General features: G+C 38.6%; 2 protein-coding genes across 14 annotated transcripts in view; both read left to right on the plus strand.

The window, feature by feature from the left end:
* LOC121528321 (actin-binding LIM protein 1-like) overlaps positions 1–11,879 on the plus strand; it is a 40,175-nt gene extending 28,296 nt beyond the window's left edge. For all 6 annotated transcript variants that reach the window (XM_041815708.1, XM_041815713.1, XM_041815709.1 and 3 more), the window contains 9 exons: positions 1,012–1,041; positions 1,187–1,316; positions 5,937–5,984; positions 6,513–6,577; positions 6,799–6,844; positions 6,950–6,957; positions 8,989–9,060; positions 9,516–9,596; positions 11,090–11,879. In XM_041815708.1, coding sequence (XP_041671642.1) covers positions 1,012–1,041; positions 1,187–1,316; positions 5,937–5,984; positions 6,513–6,577; positions 6,799–6,844; positions 6,950–6,957; positions 8,989–9,060; positions 9,516–9,596; positions 11,090–11,203 — 594 coding nt within the window. In that variant the 3' untranslated portion in view covers positions 11,204–11,879. The remainder of the gene's footprint in view (positions 1–1,011; positions 1,042–1,186; positions 1,317–5,936; positions 5,985–6,512; positions 6,578–6,798; positions 6,845–6,949; positions 6,958–8,988; positions 9,061–9,515; positions 9,597–11,089) is intronic.
* A 1,546-nt stretch (positions 11,880–13,425) lies between these two features.
* The window catches only part of si:ch73-103b11.2 (protein outspread), an 88,539-nt gene continuing 80,119 nt past the window's right edge, over positions 13,426–21,845 (plus strand). For all 8 annotated transcript variants that reach the window (XM_041816489.1, XM_041816486.1, XM_041816488.1 and 5 more), the window contains exons 1-2: positions 13,426–14,279; positions 19,215–19,292. In XM_041816489.1, the coding sequence (XP_041672423.1) occupies positions 14,160–14,279; positions 19,215–19,292 (198 nt within the window). In that variant the 5' untranslated portion in view covers positions 13,426–14,159. The remainder of the gene's footprint in view (positions 14,280–19,214; positions 19,293–21,845) is intronic.

The raw sequence follows: 21,845 nt of genomic DNA on the forward strand, positions 1-21,845 counted from the left end.
CCAATTATATCCACTAATTTCTTAGAATTAAGGATAGTAATCAATGATTATAAGTGAAGTGTTTATATTTCCACATTTTCATGGCAGATTTTGTCATGTTCCTTCAAGTTTGACTTAGGTTTTTTCCACCAAGGAGTCCAGTTCAGTTTGGTATGACATGGTTCGCCTTTATTTGTGTTTCCATTTTCAAAAGTTGTAAAGGGTCCCAAATAACTGACCATACTGCCCTACTTTTCTTAGCACCCTTCCATTGGGGTGCCCAACTTACCTAGACATCCAAAAAGGGTGGGTTAATTAAATACCATAATTAATCAAGCTGTAACACCTGGTGGAGGGCCTCATGTGGCCCCCAGGCCACCAGTTGCCCACCCCTGATGTAGCATGTGACAGCTGCTGTTAGCTTGTGTTTCCTGCTGTGCTGAATTTCAGCTGTGTGAGTTTAGCGAGGTCTAGTGATGATGTATTATTTGATAACACATGTGAAAGTTGTCAGGGAAGTTAAAGTAAACAGTTTTGAAGTAGTTCTACCTAACTTTACAATGCTGAATCTGAGCTAGCATTGATGTATTTGCTTACTGCTAACTCATATGGAAAGAGAATACTTTTGAAATTTACCATATAGTTATAAACCAAAGACAAAAATGTCAGCTTGGCTTCCTCTTCCAAGTCTTGAGCAGATATGTAAAACATAACATAAAAGTAAACATGGCAACAACTAACAAAGAACCAACAGTGTTTAGCTGCTATGTAGAGGCTACCTGTGGCTAACTAGCTTAGCTAAAATCCCTGTGTTTCTTCCCTCTTTATGTCTTCACGTAAAACCTCATAGCTCCAAATGTTTTTGATTAAATAAATGTAGCTAAAGCATTATAGCCTTAAAAGTAAATGCAATTAAACACTAATTTTATGAAAGATGGACACATTTGGAGGTAAAAGGTTTTCATTTTAAGTTACTGCAATATGCTTTGTTTATGATTGCAACTGTAAATTGATTTTATCTTCTTTTATTAGTCTCCTGGAAATGCATCTGAAACCACTGAGGTAAATAACTGCAAACTTGACACAAATAGATTTATAGAAACAAAAAAGTATCTACCAGACCATTTAATAGGCCCATGTAATGAATCATTTAAATTATTTTTGACTTGTTGTGCTATTTATGAACTATTTCTCTTGATATTTAAAGGAGAGTTTAGAAATGAGGACCTACATACCAAAATCTACAAGCCATGGATCTTTTGTAGCCCAAGCGATGTACAACCGCCACAGCTACACTCCAACGCTGTCCAGATCACCTCAACACTTCCACAGACCAGGTGAGACAAAAATCAACTACCTAATTTTTCTCATCACCTTTGCAAAGATATAGAGTGCCTATAAACAAATGTACCCTTTTATTGATTTTATAAATCAATCATGGTCCATGTAATTTAACTTTTAACTTGACAACAAAAAGGCAAAAAAACCCTCTGTATGTCAAAGTGAAAACAATTTTTTACAAAGTAATGGCAATTATAAAAGAATATGTAATAGAAAATAAATGATGGATAAATAGCCACCCCCTTTGTAATGACTGACTTAATTCAACAGAAGTCCAGCCTACCGGTGCTAGTAGTCTCACTGTTAGTGAAATGTGGATTACCTGAGTGCAGTGAATGTGTCTCAAGTGATTGTAGTATAACGACATCTGTGTCTGGAAGGTCCAGTCACTGGACAATCAGTATTCCTGGCTACCATTACACCTTGAAGACAAAAGAACACTCCAAGCAACTCAGAGAAAATGCTTTTGAAAAGTATAAGTCTCAGGGTTCCTGGAGTTCAGTTAAATCCATAATGAAGAGTGGAAGGAATATGTCACATGTGTAAATCTGCCTAGATCAGGTTGTCCTCACAAACTGAGTGACTGTGTGAGAGGGAGACTAGTGAGAGAGGCCACCGAGACACCTAGGACTACTCTGAAGGAGTTACAAGCTTCAGCAGCTGAGATGGGAGAGAGATGCATTCAACAACTCTTGCCTGGGTTTACCACCAGTCAAAGCTTTGTGGGAGAGTGGCAAAGAGAAAGCCACTGCTGAAGAAACTCTTATTAAATCTCAATTAGATTTCACCAAAAGGCATGTGAGAGACTCCATGGTCAAGTGGAAGAAAGGTCTTTGGTCTGATGAGACCACAATGGTGCAGGAAAATCCTGAAGGACAATCTCATTCAGTCTGCCAGGGAAAGACAGCAGAAGATTTTTCTATACAGGGAAAGCTACGCAGAATTGGTTTAAAGACAGCAAGGTGAGTGTTCTTGAGTAGTTGAGTCAAAGCTCAGACCTCAATCCAAAAGAGAATTTGTGGCTGGACTTGCATCCCCATACAACCTGACAGCTTGAGCAGATAGCAAAGAAGAATGGAGTAAAATTTCAGTGTCCAGATGTGCAACCCTGATTGAGACTTATCCACACAGACTCAGAGCTGTGATTGCAGCCAAAGGTGCATCTAGTAAACACTGACTAGAAGGGGGGAATATTTATGCACTTATTTAACATTACATATTTTTGTTTAATTGACATTACTTTTTAGGAATCTGTTTTCACTCTGAAATTAAAGAGTTATTTTTGTTTTTGTTAGTAAAAATAAAGCCAAATTGCATTGATGTGGTGTGATTAATAAAATCAATAAAAGGATAAAACTGCCAAGAGGGTGAATACTTCTTACAGGCACTGTAAACCCCACCTCCTCTGCTCATGTTTTTACTGTATTTTGTTTGTATGCCGCCTCAAAAACTCCTCCACTCTCTCTTTACTTGTGCCCTCATTATAAGAAGTAGGGTTGAAGCCCTCTGCCTCTTTAAGCTCTGAGAACACTGTCACCTGTCCCGCCTCCCCTTTATTTCAAAACACCCTCCCTCACACCAAAGGTAAGATCCCTGCTCCTATGCATCCCCTCTCCCAATTCTTTCTGCCCAACCAGTTATAAAATTTTATTTTTCAAATAAATACTAACCTCAGCCAACCTGCAATTTGCAGCTCTTAAGAAAATACGATGGCAAAATTACCTCCCAAAATAGAAAAAACAAACAGGTTTAAGGGCCAGATTTAAAGTCAGAAATAAGGCTGTAAATAACATTGTTCTTAGAAACACTGAGCCATCTAGTGGTCAAAGTTCAGAGACACTCACAGCCGCCCACATATGCTCCTCTCACATCTTGCTGTACTTTATGAGACAGCTCAGCACAAGCCGTGCCAGCAAACTGCCCACACATATTTCACCACACCTCTCCTGTTTTTTTACTCATCCTCACCTTCATCTAAAAATAACATGCAAATCTTCATCAAAGCAGGTTTATGTAAGGGTATGATTGCTTTGTGTTTTATATTTGCCTGCTCCCTACTTCAGTCATTTCTTGTGCAGTCGATCCTATTTATAACAGTGCTGTGATTTTTTTCAAAGCATGTTAGATTGCATGTGGATGAGATATGACAAGTTGAGTAATTATTGGCTTGCCGTTTTTTGCTAGGGTCAGAGAAATCCACAATAACAGCTAACAGCCTGCATTGTCTTGATTTTTGTTTTCAGCAATAAGCAGAGTGTCAGGGTGTTATTAAATGCCAGGCCTCTCTAAGGTAACATCTAAAAGGCCCACTGAATGGTTCCCAAGATGCAAGTTGTGAATTAACAATCAAAGTACATTATTTTGCTTACATTCCCTGTTTTTGAATAGGTAAAGAGTTTGCTACAGAGTTAGTTTTGTAGTCAAAAGTGCAACCAACTCCTTCCTTTTCTTCTCAGTCCTTTTTTGGCATCTCAATTTTTTTAGAGGTTCTCTAATGGCAATACAAATAAAAATTTAATTGCCTAACAGATAAGTTTAGGGCCAGCCCACTACATTGTTAGAGGAAAAAGAGGCTTATACAACTTTAGGGAGGGGCAGTATGTATTTTAAAACAGGCTACATTTTCCTTAAACGAGAGTTTTTTATGTTTTATTTCACACCAGCAGATAAACAATTGACATTATAGTGGCAACACCTTCTCTCCATTGCTGCAATGCCTAATCAGAAGCTTTAGATCAACCTTCAACATGAATATGACAGGCAAAAAAGAGATTTATTATTGTGAAATGTCAAAAGATATGTGCTAATGAAAATAATACATAAGCCACTTCAAAGTTATTTATACTTGAGTGCTGTGTCATTGCTGTTAATACTAGGAATATTGGAGGGACACCTGGCTGCAGACATCAGGCATCCATAAATGCATGTGCACTTTGACATCTGTATCTAGGGTAGGGGTTTGCAAACATTTCAGCTCATGTCCCTCAAAATAATGGTACCAGAGACTGGGGACCCCACTGTCCCTATAGGTGGTTACAGCATAGTTTGACACAGCTGTGCACGTTCAAAAATAGTCATAGATTTTTTAAACATTACTTTGATTTTTAACATTTATTTCAACTGGTGACTATGGCTTTATACTAAACTGAACCAAATGTATGTATGTGCGTTTTTTGCAGTAATGGGTAAAATATGTCATTTGAAATTATTCAAACATGTTTGGGGCATCTTGTAACCTACCTCTAGTGTCTCACGACCCCCTGGGGGTCCCAACCCCACTTTGGAAACCCTTGGTGTACGGCACCAGCACCAAGCTGCAAACTGACAAAGCGCTGAGTTCCACCCTCATCTGCTGCCTCCTATCTTTTTTTTAAATTGAGGTGTCATTTCATTAAAAACTGAACTCCATAAGGTGTAGGTACTTTACAGTAAATCAACATTTAATCCCTGTGGATAATTGTAACATATTGAGAGGGAAAAGAAGTTTAAAAGTGCCGACACCTTCAAAATGCTTTGCATGTAGCTGATATCTGCTGAAGGCCATGTCAGAATATGTTAGCACTTTTAAAACAGCTTTTCTCCTTCAATTTGAGAAATTCATCCATAAATGGACAATGGTAGTTTACATTTAAGTTATACATATAATCAAATGTGGTTTTATTGAAAAGACTGGGGCTATAGCATGTGATAGTGATGTCTACAGCCAGGCTCTCTCAGAGTATTGTAGTACATCCATATCTTACTCATACTGTTATTTTTCATGGCAAAGCCAAACTTATTATTATATGAAAAACATGATTTAGTTCAGTACTCTGTATTTAACTCTTCCTGCTCTTCGATGCCAATCTGATCTTTGCCTCTGTACACCTTTAAACATATCTCACCCCTACCAACTTAGCTGCACCCCTTTGTTTTGTTTGTTCAAGTCTAGAGGCAGGATGTTCAGTTCTTGTTGGAAGAAAGACTTTTGGAGATTTTCCAGAGTCAGACAATAAATCGAGTGTTATTACAAGTCTAAAAAAAGAGTTTAGTTGTAGTTTCTTTGCCAATAAGATTTAGAAACTAGGACAGCAATTGTTTTATCTTAATTTCATGTTGCTCCCCTGCATTATGGCCCTTTTGTTTCAAACAAGCAGTCTTAAAAATCACTCCTAGTGATAGCGAGTTAGTTAATGTTACATCATAAGTTCTCAATTTGGGCCAGATGGTCCCACATTTTCTCTGATTTGCAACAAAAGAATGCCAATCGGCCATGCAAGAGAAATCACTGAAGATGCTCTACGTTAATGTGGCTGCATCTGTTTGGGTAAATGCTGCTGCTGATTACTGATTACGTAGCAGGGTCTTGTCCCATTTCATGGTTTCAGCACTGCCCCTTATTAGTCTACCGGGGGACAAGAGGGCATGAAAACAAACATTTGGGGTAAAAAGTAGAAATGAGACTCAGCTTTGTCTTACTTTCTGCTGCCTGCATGAAATGACTAAAGTTTCATCCGATTGGCAGCTAGTTGTTAACTGGAAACAACAAAATGCAATTGTTGACTGAATGCATGAGTCCTGCTGTGTATTATTGCTGAATGAAATATCAGATAACATTGGTTTTCTTCTCTCTGCAGAGGAGGAGTTCAACATGTACAGGAGACCTCCCATTTATAAACAGAAAGGTACAAAAGACAGTTTCATCTCTCTAGAAGAGCTTATGTAAATAAATATAAATATCTGTGTTTTTTTCACTGTAAATAGGGCAGAACTTATGGATTCATATGCAGGGGTTTTTCTTATCAAACTGTGAAGAACCTTTTACCTTGTTAGTAACTGCACTATGGCTTACATTTATTAGAGTTATAATATAGATAAAGGGTCTCAGTTGTCTTCATGATCCGGTTTGGTAGCAGGTCAGCCAAAGACTGAGTTAGAGACAGAGTAATATTAGGTCACAGCCCATTACAATCCAGTTTACAAGCTGTTTACTGTAAGCTGCAGTTTGTGAAGTAAACAAGTCTGACCTCAGCAAAAGTGTCAGACTTAGGGAAAATCTAAAAACAGATCAGTGCTAAGAAGTCTGTTAAGAAACAATAAGAAAAAGGCTAATTAAAGAACTTGAAGTTTATCTCAGTCTGATCTTACTCAGGTAAAGATCTAAGTATGATTCCATGAAGAGCTAATCTGTCTGTTGTTCCACTGTCACACAGATCCCAACTCCCCCTCATCTCAAACACTGTCCCTGCCTGGATATGGTCGCAACATGCTCAATCCGGTAAGATCGCCACCACTGATGCTTGATTAATTCTCTGTGATCTAAGGAATTTATAGTGGAGGCTGTAGTACTCCAAGCAGGTAGTCCAGATTTAAGTTTGATCTAGGACTCCTCCGTGTCATTCTCTGTGCTCTCTTTCTCTTCACCGCCCTCTTCAACAAAGGCAAAAAGCCTGTAGGGAGATAAAAATCGTAATATTAATGTGTTTTCTTCTCATTCAGCCAAGATCAGCTGATTTCTCCAGTTACAACAATGACAGGTTCAGAGGTATGTGCACCATATCCATCCATCACACATATTAAAAATAATAATATATTTATTTTCGATAATGATTGTACATTTTTTTTTTCTTTTTACCCCCTTTTTTTGCAGAGTATAAGGTATGTGAAATGACCTGGGTGGAGTGATCTCAAACTCCTTCATTCCTCTTCTGCTTACTGCATCTCTGACAGACTGATGTTGTTCTGCCTGGGCATGTTTTTATAAAGTTTTCATTCCACTCACTTTCAGTCATGGACTGTATACAAAGATGGACGGAACAACAGCTGCATGGAAGTGAAACTAAAAGATTTAGAGCTCCCCTGCTGACTGGCTGCAGTATATGTCATAAGCCTCCCTTAAGCCATGTTGATGGCACGTGGGTCAAACTTTAAAGTTAAAATACATATAAAATTTTGACTGGTGTCAGGCCAAAACCTTGTATCTCCATTTAATTTTTGGTCATAATTCAGTGCTATTGGTCTTTACATCTGTCAGGGGCATTTCAAAGCAATAAAAAGTGTCAGAAGGATGCAGATTGTGACCATTCACTGCTAAATTAACTGAAAAATACAACATTGTTTTATTCTTTAAATGTGGTGATTTTGGAGGTACGAGGTTTTGGCATGACACTTTTAAAAAATTTGAATATTTTCTTAAATTGTTATACCACAGTGAATCCCATAAGTAAATAGCTGTAAAAAAAATAGAATATTTTTTCCTGTTTTTTTTTTTTTTTTGGTTTAATTTTTCTGTTTTTTGCATTTTTTAAAATCAAGATCAGACCAGATCATAATGATAAAATTTGATCAAATCTAAGGAATTTAACCCCTTTGATGTCAGTTTAAGTGCAAGAACTGGGGGGAGTTTTTTAATGTAAACACACAAAAAAATGTTTTTTTTTCCTTATAGTACATGCAAATATGATTTCTTTGAAGGGGATTATCAGAGCCTTGAACGTGTTCATAATGAGCAGCAACTTAGATTTTACACATTATTTAAATTTAAAGATCTTAATTAATTGTTACAATAGTGCCCCTACAGGAAAACAGAAAAATGCATGTAATTTCCCTTTATGCCAAATTTGGAAAAAACGGCAGAAATTTGGCAACCCACAAAAAAAAAAACAGGCAATTTGGAGTAATGATACCAAAATGAGAGCCTAATATCTTAAAACGGTTGTTTCTTTTACTTGGATGACTAGGCAATTAAAACATTGTAGTTTTAATGGTTTTCTAAGGGACAGTTTTGGTCATGAACACCTTGGGTGTATACAGCAAGTGTACAGAGTTTATTAGCAACCTGTTACAGGTTCTGATATCATATTTCAAAATTCTATTGAAAAATAAACTTACCCTAAAAACTGTATGTTGTTAGCATTAAAACAGTCAAAATAATCAAAAAGAAAAAACAAAAATGACAAAAAGCTGCAAAATGCCCTCACCACTCTCTAAGGGTTAAAAGTGTCCTTTGGCTAGCAGAACGGGCATGGCATCAACTCTGTTTCCACCAGCCAGATCCCCTTAGCATTAGTACAGACTCTTAAGTTTTGTCACTAGAACCAAATGTCAGCAATCATTGTGGGGTTATTTAGATTCACTTTAGTACAGAAGAGTGAAACAGACTTGGTGTCCATGTTAATAGTTCTATTGCAAAGTGCAATAATACATTGTCTTCCTCAAATATCTAATGACTTCAGAGATCAGGGACCCCCACCTTCCCTTGAGGGGATAAAGTCACAATATTGCACAAAGCTTCTTGCATAAAACTTGCATTTTAGGTAGCTTGTATAACTTTTACTTACATTTAAGCACAAATACCACTTGATAACTACTTTTTTATTTTAAATTGAACTCTTTTTACCAATATTTTTTACAATATTGTAAAATGCATGATAATAAATCATATTAAATTCCTTTTTGCTTTTTGGAAAACAGCCTGCAATCCCTCTTCATTGTCTCATGACCCTGCTGGGGGTCCTGACCCCCACTGTGGGAACCAATTTGTTACTGCAATAGAAATGCTTGATTCTTTGATTATAAATTGCATTCATCTCCTCTAATTTTGATCCTTTGGCCTGCACCTTTTGAGCTCTGCAGTGACTAATCCTGAAATGATATTGTCCCCCTGCATGTGTTTGCTTCATTCTGTAGCTCCATGAAGGTCAACATCCATTAACATACATGGACAGGGGAGTGTCCATGCCTAATTTGTTGGAACCACAAGCAAGTATTTTTCTTCTGTTTATGTATAATCCTACCATGGGATAAAAGTGTTCTAGAGGATAGTACTAACTTAAAAACACCTTTAAAACCTACACATAACACTTCCAGTAGAGCTGAAGGAAGCAGACATGAGCCAGCTACTTTGATAGCAACAACACACACTGCTAAATGCTGAGCTTTCAAGGAAAACTTTATTATCATCCTCCTTTATAAGAGCAGTGATAGAGTCATGATTATTGTGACAAAAGCTTCTAGCTGCAGTTTATCCCTGAAGGCCGAAGCAATTATGATAATTACCAGTGAATAATAGGTAGTGGCAATAGAAGATGAATATGCATGGCACAATATGTTCTATCTACATTTTGTTTCCTCATTGTCAGCATCTTTAGTAGATTATGATCAGGTGAAGCATGCATGCTAATGAATAAACAGTGTATTGTCTTTGTTATGTCAAGGTCTACCCATATGAAATCCTCACTGTTGCTAACAGAGGAAGAGTGAAGCTTCCCAAGGATGTTGACAGGACGAGACTCGAGGTACTGTGACATTTAAAAGAAGTGAAGACAAAAAAAAAAAACATGTTGAATAAAAATGAATCATTTGCACACAGATGCTCTTTAGAGGACAGTAACCCAACAGCAAAATAATACAGAAATTTTTCCCCTTTAGCTTTGTAAAATAAAAAAAGAAATGTAACTACAATAGAAGGCATGAGTTATCTTACCAGTGAATTCCTCAGATATGATGATATGCTTTAAAAGAAACCTTTTTAAAAATGTACCTGCATAGTTTACAGTTATGCTTTTCAAATATCAAAAGGTGGCTATATTTGAGTACAGGGACAATTTATATTTTAGGAAAAATGGTCCCTGATTATGCCAGTGTGGTAAGTTTTTTTTTTTTCTCTGAACTTCACCATAAATTTGTCCCTTTTCTTCTTTTTTTTCTTTGCTTGTATAGTGCCATTTCATAACCAAAGTTATCTCAAGGCCCTTTACAAGGGCAGTACTGTACTCTCTGGTGTGACCTAGTATTATAAAGACCAGTGCTAATTACCATGAGCTCAGCACTAGCAGTGTGTAGTCTCATCACTGGTGAGAATTTTTTTTTACCTTGAACAGGCAGGAATCTCAAGCAGAACCAGGCTCATGTCATCTGACAGCCATCTGCTTAAGCTGCACTGGGGTTGGAAAGGGGTGGGGTGGTGGGTGGGTTGACATTCAAACCTACGATGCTTATCTATTTAATGGTAAATTTCAAGATCTACATTTTAAAGGTTCAGTATGTAGTATTTTGTGCTAAAATGTCTATATAATTAAGAAATGACTACTTATAAATAGTATATAAATATATAGAGATTATGTTGTAGTTGACAAATTACATTACTTCAAATATTCAAGACAGTTTTCAAAGCCAGTGGAATTCTAAGTTTTTATACTTGTAATGGGATTTGTCTTGTCATGGTCGCTATGGCAGATGCAATACGTTTATCACTGGTGTTGACAAGCCTTCTCATTAAAACTGTGATTAATCCCAGAATGCTTTGCGAGTAGCACGACTAGGAAGGTCACTGTTAACAGCTTCTCTCAGTCACTATGGGAAATTCATCCATTAAGTGAAAATGGTGGATTAATATTTAGCAAACTGAGTGCAGTTTTAATTAAACAGAGTCCCTGATTCAAATCAAGAAATAAGAAACAGAGCTGAGCCATGCATCAACTGTTATTGTTTTTATTGAGAGCCTCCTGGTGGTGCAATTTACATACTGTGTTTATTCTATAATGGCTTGTTGGTAATTTGGACAGTTGCATCATAGAAATTTGACTAAAAAATGAAAAAAAAAAATCTAATTTTGAACAACTGTGTTTATTTACTACACTTTAAATGCTAATAACACTAAATGAATCAATTTTCTTGCACAAGGGACAATGAACAGACCACATCACGTCAACATCCCAACTTTAAAACAAACTGTTCAGCTTTTCTGATGGATAATTCATTTTATTTTTCTCTCTGCTCCTCTTTGCAGTGCCACCTATCCCGGGATTCATTCTTTGAGATCTTTGGCATGGACATTCAAGAATTTGACAAACTTCCACTTTGGAAACGAAATGACATGAAAAAAGCAGCAAATCTCTTCTAAGTCACGTGTAAAGCATGTTTTAACTCATTGGGAATATGCAGTTCTGCATTTGCCATTAAAAAAGAAATATTTTGTTGAAAAAGAACCAGATCAATTGATTCTCTTTGGAGACAACTTTTTTTTTCACTATAGTCACATATTACTACTGTACACACTCTTATGAAATTAGTGTACCTCAAAGCAGAAATGAACATGAGAACTCATCTTGGCTACCCACAGACTACGTTCACCCTGGAAAGTTTTCCTTTATGTTGCTCACTTCACATTTTAAATCCATGTCGTAAAGTAAGTTACTTTATCCTTCAATAATTAATTTCTTTAACACTGCCCATACCTGATATATGGTAGTAAAATAAGGTTAAATATAATACTGTCATTATTCTGATTAAAAGATGTTTCTCTCAAGAACTGGATGCATTTAACTTTATCCTGATCACCACTTTCTTACATTTCTTTTTTCTTGCTCCATTTGTATTCAGATATCTTTTAGCATCAAACTGGGAAATTTAATTTTGTACTTCTGTTGCCTAACCATCCCTGAAATGTGCTTTTGGACTGTCAAAAGACACTTATGTTTCTTAAATGTTTTGCTCAAACTTAGCTGTGTTAGCCATCACTGTATATGTTGTGTCCACACTGGTATACTATTGCAACACCTCAAGCGCCCTCAATAAAGTCTCACACTTCTTACTAGTCGAGTCATGACTGCCTAAGAGCTTTGACATTTTTTTCTACAAAATGTAAGGGAAAGTTCCCAGAATAAGCTACTGTCCAGATGTAATCCAGATACTTTATCCTCATATTTCCATTCGATGTATTCAAGATATAAGTAGTGTGGTAGATAAACTTCTATATGGGACAAGACAAACTGTAACAAAAGCACTGCAGTGTCTCCAGTTTTACTCACTAAGCAGTTTCAAAGCGTTTCCATGACTTTTTATAACATCTTAGCAGATTTTTGCAGTGTACCAGCACAAATAACTAGCTCACTATTGATATAAAACTGATGCAGTAATTAGATTTTTTGTATGAATCTACAGGTTACACTTTTAGGAGGAATGTGCCAGCTCTGTACGCAGACATGACATCACAACATTGAGCCACACTTTATATTGTCACTCATAAAACCAGCTGCATGTTGGGAAATATTGCAAATACCGTGTCTTAACACCAGCTGTTCATAACTCATAAAATCCTCTTTGATTTGGCTCCAGCATATTTGCAAAATCAGCTTAGGCCAGGCCTTTGGAAATATAAGACCAACAGATGGTGCTCTGGAGCCTGGGATCAGAACACGAATCCAGGATTAGATTTCCCAGGAGCATTTAATGGCAGTTTACTTGTTTCTGTGAAGCATATTCTCTTTATTTGAATCTATTAAAACATCCTGCTGTAGTTGCAGTATTTTAACACTCGCTTCAGTTGCTGTACTGCTATTTGAGTCTTTCTGGGCTTCTAAATGAAAAAAAAAACTGGATGAGTTACCAGATATGCTCACCAAAATGTATAGAATTCATACTCTACCTCTTGTTTTATCTATTCATGCAGTTGGTCAGCTGAATTATTCATACCAAAACAAATTTAGAAATGTGTTTTGGCAGTAGCTTTTCTATTTTTGCATTTTCTTTTGATTCGCATGTAAGGAAACGATGATGTAATATATTTTTTACCTTAGATTTTTGCATGCACCCTCTACATGAATGGTAAAATAATATAAATGTATATTTATCCAACAACGTATGTTTGAGGTTAAACCTTTAACTAGGAGGCAGTCAAATGTTAATGTTGAACAAGAAGGTAGATAATATAGATAGATTTATCGTTTTTAATCTTTTTTTTTATCCTGTCGTTGTGGATGACAAAGATTAACACAATACAGGCAAGAATAAAATACATATTTGCTAAATAAATATGCCCTTCCAATAATGAGTCCACCCTGAATAAAAGTATCGCACAGTTTGAGATTAGTTTTAAAATATATATATATATTATCGCTGGTTAAATGTCATAAACGTTGCAGTTAGTTTCACAGAAGTTAGTGTTTATGACTAGGGGCTGTTTAAAGCCCACCTAGCATGAGTGAAAGTGTTGTACATTTTCGACGCTTTCTATTGGACGCCGATTTCAATGAGGGCATTTCAGAAGCTGTGATTGGTCAGGCTTTCTGTCACTCATCACTCCAGCCTCTCCGTTGCCCCTCCTCATCTCCCCACCAACTGCATATGCGGCCCAGGCGAGGATTTTCACGAAAACATCCATCACAGACTGCGTACCAGTGCCAACGATAAGGGTGCTACGACGAACGGGACCTGAAGCTATGGATTCAACGGAGTGACAGCCGAGTCGATGGCGTTTCAAAACTTGGGTAACGGTTTCTGGCCTTGAACGGAGACGTAAGAAGCGAGGAAGAGTTTTAACGGCAATGAATGCGCTATCACTTGTTTGATAGAGAGACGGAGAGAGAGAGAGAGGGGCCAAACTCCCTCCCTCCGAAGAGCTCGTTCCGCCCGATGGAGACTGACGGGACGTTTGCAGCGAGCTCGAGGCCCGGAATGTCACCTGTGAAACGTAGATACGTCGTTGCAGGACGTAATTAAGAACTCGCGCACACCTGTCTGCGCTTTGACGGTTTTGTAGTCAACTTCTTTGTAAACCTGAGGGAAAAGTTAGCAGGTCAACGTTAGCTGTGCGAGGCGACCCCTCGCGCAACATGACTATTATCGATAACACATAACGAGAGGTTCTTCACCGCCTCAGGTAACGTACCAGGACAGGTGAACGACGCACTGTTACCTTTTCAACGGTCTTAAATTCTCATGGGACTGCTCTAGAAAGTTGTTCTATTGTATTTAAACATCAGTAAGTTGGCTCAAACCTATTTGACTGAGCAGTGTTGTTCGTGAAACGTGGACTTCTTGGATATTTTTTCACCTAGTTTTGCCTTTCTCCATCAATCATGTCACTCAAAGACAACCCCTGTCGGAAATTTCAAGCCAACATTTTCAACAAAAGTAAATGCCAGAACTGCTTCAAGCCCAGAGAGTCACATTTGCTGAATGACGAAGACCTGAGCCAGGTAAACAAACCATTTTACGCATTAATTTCATACTTGTGCATTATTTGTGCCGCTTCACCTGTATGAATGTAAAACTGAAAGCTGTTCTTGTGCTCCTGATTGATGTGCGCTGCTCTGACTGTTTGTCATGTGTCAGTAGATCTTGACGTGCAAAGGTTAGGTTAATTGGGCATCATTCGTTTCCAGCCCAAGGGCGCATATTGGCCTTAATTTATGCAGATATAGGTCCCCATCTAGCAATGCTACCTATATGTATTCTACATTATTGTCGTATTATTAAGGCTAGAGTCATACATTCTGTAGGAGTTTCTACATTGTCCCATACTTTTGCATTTTACCTAATGGTTTCCTGCACTGTTTTGTACTCATTTGTTTCAGTTAAGCAGTCATGATCACTCCCCAAGAATGAAAGACTTCAAAATTCTGTGTTGTTTATCATCGTTCAAGGATCACAATTGAATTCATTCAACCCACACTGCCTGCTGGACTATGTTGTTGATTTTGGCTGGCCATGAATGGTGGCATCAGGTCACAGTGAACCCATTGGCCTGTATCGTGATCATTACTTTTGGTAAGCTGATTAATAAGACAGGTTAAGAGTTACCTGTATCCAGGGAGGAGGTTCAGATCTCAGACACCATTGACACTAGGGGTGGGATTCGCATGATAATTCATGATGCAACACAGTATGATTCCATAGGATGCAATGTAAAACTATATGATCAATATAATACAATATATGTGTGTTGATGTGACTCCCTATAGCTCTGCGAGACTCTGCCTAAACACCAGTCAGTTGTGCCATTTCTATTAGTATTATTCCACATTCTCTACTTGCCTGTGTCCAGGAAACAACTGCAACTGAAAGCAAGCGTATTGTGTTGTAGTTGGAGCTGATAAATCCTGAGCAGTAGTTGATTACACTGCTGTTATTGCAAAGAAGAGAAAAGAGGAGACATGAGTAGAGATGGAATGGACAGTTTCTAAAATTGCTCTTGGGCACTGAGAGAACTGAATGAGAATCTGCTCTTATATATTCAGATGCTAGTACACGTAGTCGACACACTGCTTGTCATTATTTGAAGACTGGGAGTTACAAGATGCTACCCAGAGGACCAATCGCAGGATTTGTAGTATACATTGTTTCGAGATGTATTTACATTTTGTTGGAGGGGCATGACAGGCCCACTGTGTTAGCTTTGGTATAGGTTTAGTGATATGAAGAAGTATGGCATAGATTTGACATAGAAGTTTAAATCAGGCTTAACTCCTAGTTCAATATAGTACAGTACGTTGTGATGGGTGATACTTGGCACTTGATAACAGTAACACAAATAGTAGCTGACATTGCAGTACAGTCATATGATACATCTTGAGATGTAATGATGTAAATGCTCCTAAAAGGTGAAGTGCAGTGTATTCACTTCAATTTAGAGTTCATTTCCAGCTGTTTTCTTCTTTTATCCTGTTGTCAGCTTTGTCTGAGATCATCTGGCCTTCATTTATGTCACCTTCATTCATGCCATAGGCATACCAGGAAAAACATGATGTCGTTTACTCATTTCAGTTTATCTAATCAGGCTTAAACCTCAGTGACATTAAGATTCTCATTTACAAGCGTGTCTTGACTCACACAGGCAGCGGCACGTTTAACAGAGTTGTAGACATAAAACAGAAAAGCTGTTACAACTGCAGATCAACCAAATCCCGAGTCAAAGAACAGGAAGTCATCAATCACAACATCCACAACCTGAAATATCTTCCTCCACTGCCTTCAGTCTACTTTAAAAAAGGATTTAAGGGACTAACTCCCCCAGACACAAATTTTGCTGCAGCAGGTTCTGGGCTCCTTTTACCCATCTCAAGACACATTTTGAGAACAGATATCAAAAGTAAGTATTGTGACTGAGCTACAGAGTAAAGACTGTCGCTTCCAACACTGGGTATGATAGAAGTAGGTGCCTTGTAAATACAAATACATATGATTTTGTCTTCACGCGGCTAATGAAGGCCAACTAACTCAACCATACAGAATACAATGATAGACTTCAGTTAAGGACCGAAGATTTGTCTTCATTGTCAGTGCCCATGGTATACTGCATCAAAAGAATTAAGGCCCTGACAGGATGCATGCTTGTATAAAACATCACCTAACTCCATCAGAGACATGCCGTCTTTGTCTTTGCAGCAAAATAAAAACAAAACAAGACTTGTTTCTAGAATAAAAAGCCAGTAACAGCTGTAAGTTCTTGACAAATTGCTCAATAAGTAGCTGAAAGACAGCGACTCATCAACCAAGAATCCAAGGTATTTATGAGAAGATACAGACTCATTCCCCTAACCCTTATATGTAGCATATAGGGCAGGTTCTATGGCTTTTTATTTGAGTTTGAAAACATGGGTTGGTTTTTCCTGTAATCAAAACCAATCTTGGCTCATGCAGTGTCCTTTACAGCAGTGGTTCTCAACTGGTGAGTCGGAACCCTAAGATGGGTCGCGGAGCAGTTTTCAGTGGGTCGCGACTAGGTGTCTGAAAAAAATGGTGGCAAAAGACATGAAGTCTTTAATGGACATACATTGACCTTTTACCTTCTTACCTTTTAACCTTTTATTTTACCATGTTTTATAGTGAAATTGGGTATAATTAAATGTTTGATCAATATTTCAAACAATTTATCTCCTCTTCTTGCAATAAATGTCTATTTTTCCCATGATAATGAAGTAATTGCACAAGTTCTCTAGAAAATTGGCAAAAATTGACACTTAATGATGGGGAAAAGGGCATGAAATTTGTCCATTTTGTCCCTTTTCTTTTTCATATCGGGTGGTTTGGTCCAATCATGCTCCAAACTACAATGTATTCAATCAACTAATTAGCGTTGTTGAAAAGTTTTTGGAAACGTGGGTCGCGATCTGTCATAAAACAAACTGGTGGGTCCTGAGGCTAGACCAGTTGAGAACCACTACTTTACAGTGTATAAGGAGCCTGATGCTGTAAAGGAGCAATAAATAACAGTGTCATCTGCATATAAATAAAAATTTGCATTGGGGGCATTGTTATTGACCCTGTTGATTTAAAGTATAAAGAACAGTCATCCCAAATCTTAGCCCTGGGGCACTTGGAGTCACCGACCAGTAATATCTGTTTATAGGGTTGTTTTTAAGTTAAAATATCAATATCTATTAGCAGAAATTCAATAATTGTATCCTGCGAGTTAGAATGATGATGTATTGCCTTATTGACATTGATACTTCTGCTGTTGATATTGTCTGCAGCATATCCCAGTGAGGACTTATCAGCTAAAATTAGAAAAAATGTTCCCCATAATGTCCTCCATCATGACCAGAAAGTGTCATAATTAGACTGGAGATGGTGTTGAGGTTATTTTTTCCCCCTTAAAGGAATTTCTCTCCCACTGGTTAACGTCTAATCTTGTATGGCTGCATCCAGTTAGAGATTATCATCTGCTGTAAGAGGCTGAAGACCCAGGACAGGCTGTCCAGGCTGGTTGTTGTCTGAGTAAGATTCAGAAAGGCTGCAAGTCTAATTCTTTGCTGCCTCACTGACCGCTTTATGAATGAGGTTTGTAGACCCATGCAGTCCCCTAGTGCAGTATCACACTATCATCTATGATGGGGGGGTCGGGAAGAAGGGGCCGTTGCAAAATGAGCACACACTTAAAAGACTCCACTTAAACACTGAACCATTGAGGGGTGAAAAGTGACCCAGATTCATCCTGTCTTCTCCTCTCTCTTAAGAGAGCTTGCTATAGTGCTGCTGTCAGGTCATTTGAGGAGAGACAGGACATTTTCCTAGTGTCTCTTCGTGGTCCTCAGACTATTTTTCAAATACAACAGGAAAGATAGTGTCCTAGTTGGAGCATGATTCTCTCAGCGCTTTGCTGAACTGCCCTTTCCTGCAGTGAAAATATCAAATAACATTTGCCAGGTGCTATTCCTGTGTGCCCTAACCTCCCAGGTTGTCTTTCACAAACTTAGAGGCTGGTTCTCTTGCAAGGTTATGTATGTTAGACTCATGATAGAACATTCCTGTTACATCACCATTGTTTAGAGTCCCTCAGCTGAGAAATGCACCATACCTCTTGAAGTGAAAGAGGATTTGATGCTGGATTATACTGGGATGAAGTTATGACTGTAATCAAAACCACTGATAGCGGGACGTGGAGGTGCCAGGCAGGTGCCAATGCCAGAGCTTTTCCAACTTGATTTGCAAGCTACTGCTCTTGAAGATGAATTATGTAACGCTCTTAATCATTAAGCTCTTTAGGTGGACGCAAGATCTGATTGTAAACATGTTAAGTAAAATTTGAGCTTCTGTTCACACAACTTGCAGCGGTTCTACAGGGTTTTTCCTTTTTTTAATTCAAACAAATGCTGACTACCAGTGTGGCTTGAGTTCAAGATTGTACCAGAAATATTTAAGTCTGTCTGCCAGGCCAACATTCATGTCTCAATTCAAGTTTGAATTGCAAATCTGTAGCCACAGAAGTGCTCAGACTCTGAGCTACATTTCTCTCCTGTTTCTGATCCACTGTTTTGCTAACTTCTGCCTCTCGCTGCCCCCTTCCACCCACCAGTCCACCCACTTAGAGGATCAGAGGGAAAATCATGTGTGTTAGCCCTTCCTCTTTCCTTTTTTTCCAGGGCAGCGTGGTGCTCTGGGATTCAGCCAGCTGGAGAATGTAGCCTCTGGGCAGCTAGTTGTGACTAATACACACCTTTCTGCAATTAGAGTAAACGTGTGTTGTCAGCACAAACCTGTCTAGAATGGATCACAATTTAAAGCTCAAACCAGTCTCCCGTTACACCTCCGCTGGATCAAAATGTGCTTTATTGACCTGTTAATCAATATGTTAAAGGTTCTGTTTTAGTGTTACTTTTAACAGTGCTGTTGTGTTTTTTTCTGCTCTCCAGGCGAAACCCATTTATGCAGGATGGCTGCTGCTGGCACCAGAGGGGACAAATTTTGACAATCCATTACACAGATCTCGGGTAAGTAGTTTCCTTGCTCGACCTGGATGAGTTATGTTTAGAAGTGGAGCTCAGTATTGTTTTGGGGGTAGAAACCCAGAGTATAATGTGGTACTACAGCATACAGTTCTAGGGATACAAATTTTGGATATCCCAGCTTTTTCAAATTCATTTAGCTAATACTGATTTATAAATGTAGTTCAGACCTAAAATGCCGGTCCTTTAGAAAACACTAAAATAACAACAAAAAAGACTTAAGCTGATGCAGGTCTGGTGGTCCTGCCTAAAACTCCACAAAAGATTTTGTACATATGACAGATATTTACACTAAACACAAGCTCACTTTGGATGTGAATATTAGAACACATTTTCATATCTGCCAAGCCTGACTTGTAACTTTTTGAGCTTATATCTGCGATACCAGTATCATGCCATGCCGATATATCGTGCATCTCTACAATTTGTTATATTATAGCATGATGAGATAGGATGTGAAACAATACTTACGGTATCAAAACCTCATGGTTTGATCAAACAACAGTAGAAAGTGTACGGTACAATATTTATCGCAGTATCAAACTAGAAGAGCACTCGGAGAGCGCAGACCTCCACCATTAGCCCTATCTCCCAATAGTACAGAATCCTTTAAAAAATTCCTGGATCCAGATGGTGATCCGGATCACTCCAAAAACCTAATCAATTCTTCCTTATGACATTTCTGACATTTCCTGAAAATTTCATCAAAATCCATCCATAACTTTTTGAGTTATGTTGCTAACAAACAAACTAACAAACCCTGCCAATCACATAACCTTCTTGGTGGAGGTAAAAAACCCAAAACAACAGATGAAGACTTAGAAAACAGTGATGTTGGCATTTATTAAACAATTTATCTTTGGATATTACAATATGTGCAAAAAGTGCCATAGGTATGCATTAGGCTCAAAAAATATATACTTTACTTTGGCTCCAGTGTTTACTAACCTTCTAAAATCTTAATCTATGGTAATCTTTTTGGGGTGATGATTTGCAAACTGCATCCTGGTGTTCCTCGTATTCCCCATCATCTTGTTTTTTGTTTGTCCGTCACCTTTTCTCTTTTTTCATTTCTTGACACCAGGAAACCAAAATACTTCCACTTGTCAGAATTAAAAGTCACTGGAGCCTCCACAGTCTTTGTCACTCGGTTCTACCTCGCCACTTGTAGCATCCGCCATTTTCACGCTGTTAGATTAAGTCAGCAAGTGGAGTGTAAAAGATGATGGGTACGCAAGGGCCGATGGTAACTGTGTTACCACTTCCCTTTGCTCTGCTCCAATATAGAACTACACTTTTTGCCCTGATGACTTGTTGTCTAAACAATTGCATACACTATATTGCAAAAAGTCTTCACTCACCCTTCCAAATCATTAAAATCAGGTGTTCCAATCACTTCCATGGCCACAGGTGTATAAAATCAAGCACGCAGGCATGCAGACTGGTTCTACAAACATTTGTGAAAGAATGGGTCGCTCTCAGGAGCTCAGTGAATTCCAGCGTGGTACTGTGATAGGATGTCACCTGTGCAACAAGTCCAGTCATGAAATTTCCTCGCTCCCAAATATTCCACAGTCAACTGTCAGTGGTATTATAACAAAGTGGAAGTGATTGGGAATGACAGCAACTCAGCCACGAAGTGGTAGGCCAGTTAAAATGACAGAGCGGGTTCTGCGAATGCTGAGGCGTATAGTGCGCAGAGGTCGCCAACTTTCTGCAGAGTCAATCGCTACAGACCTCCAAACTTCATGTGGCCTTCAGATTAGCTCAAGAACAGTGCATAGAGAGCTTCGTGGAATGGGTTTCCATGGCTGAGCAGCTGCATTCAAGCCATACATCACCAGGTGCAATGCAAAGCATCGGATGCAGTGGTGTAAAGCACGCTGCCACTGGACTCAAGAGCAGTGGAGATGCGTTCTCTTGAGTGACAAATCACACTTCACCATCTGGCAATCTGATGGACAAGTCTGGGTTTGGCGGTTGCCAGGAGAACGGTACTTGTCTGACTGCATTGTGCCAAGTGTAAAGTTTTGTGGAGGGGGGATTATGGTGTGGGGTTGTTTTTCAGGAGCTGAGCTTGGCCCCTTAGTTACAGTGAAAGGAACTCTGAATGCTTCAGCATACCAAAAGATTTTGGACAATTCCATGCTCCCAACTTTGTGGGAACAGTTTGGGGATGGCCCCTTCCTGTTCCAACATGACTGTGCACCAGTGCACAAAGCAAGGTCCATAAAGACATGGATGAGAGAGTTTGGTTTGGATGAACTTGACTGGTCTGCACAGAGTCCTGACCTCAACCCGATAGAACAACTTTGGGATGAATTAGAATGGAGACTGAGAGCCAGGCCTTCTCGTCCAACATCAGTGTGTGACCTCGCAAATGCGCTTCTGGAAGAATGGTAAAAAATTTCCATAAACACACTCCTAAACCTTGTGGAAAGCCTTCCCAGAAGAGTTGAAGCTGTTATAGCTGCAGAGGGTGGACCGACGTCATATTAAACCGTATGGATTAAGAATGGGATATAACTTAATTTCATA

This window comes from Cheilinus undulatus, linkage group 20, assembly GCF_018320785.1.
Source record: "Cheilinus undulatus linkage group 20, ASM1832078v1, whole genome shotgun sequence".
Lineage (NCBI taxonomy): Eukaryota > Metazoa > Chordata > Actinopteri > Labriformes > Labridae > Cheilinus > Cheilinus undulatus.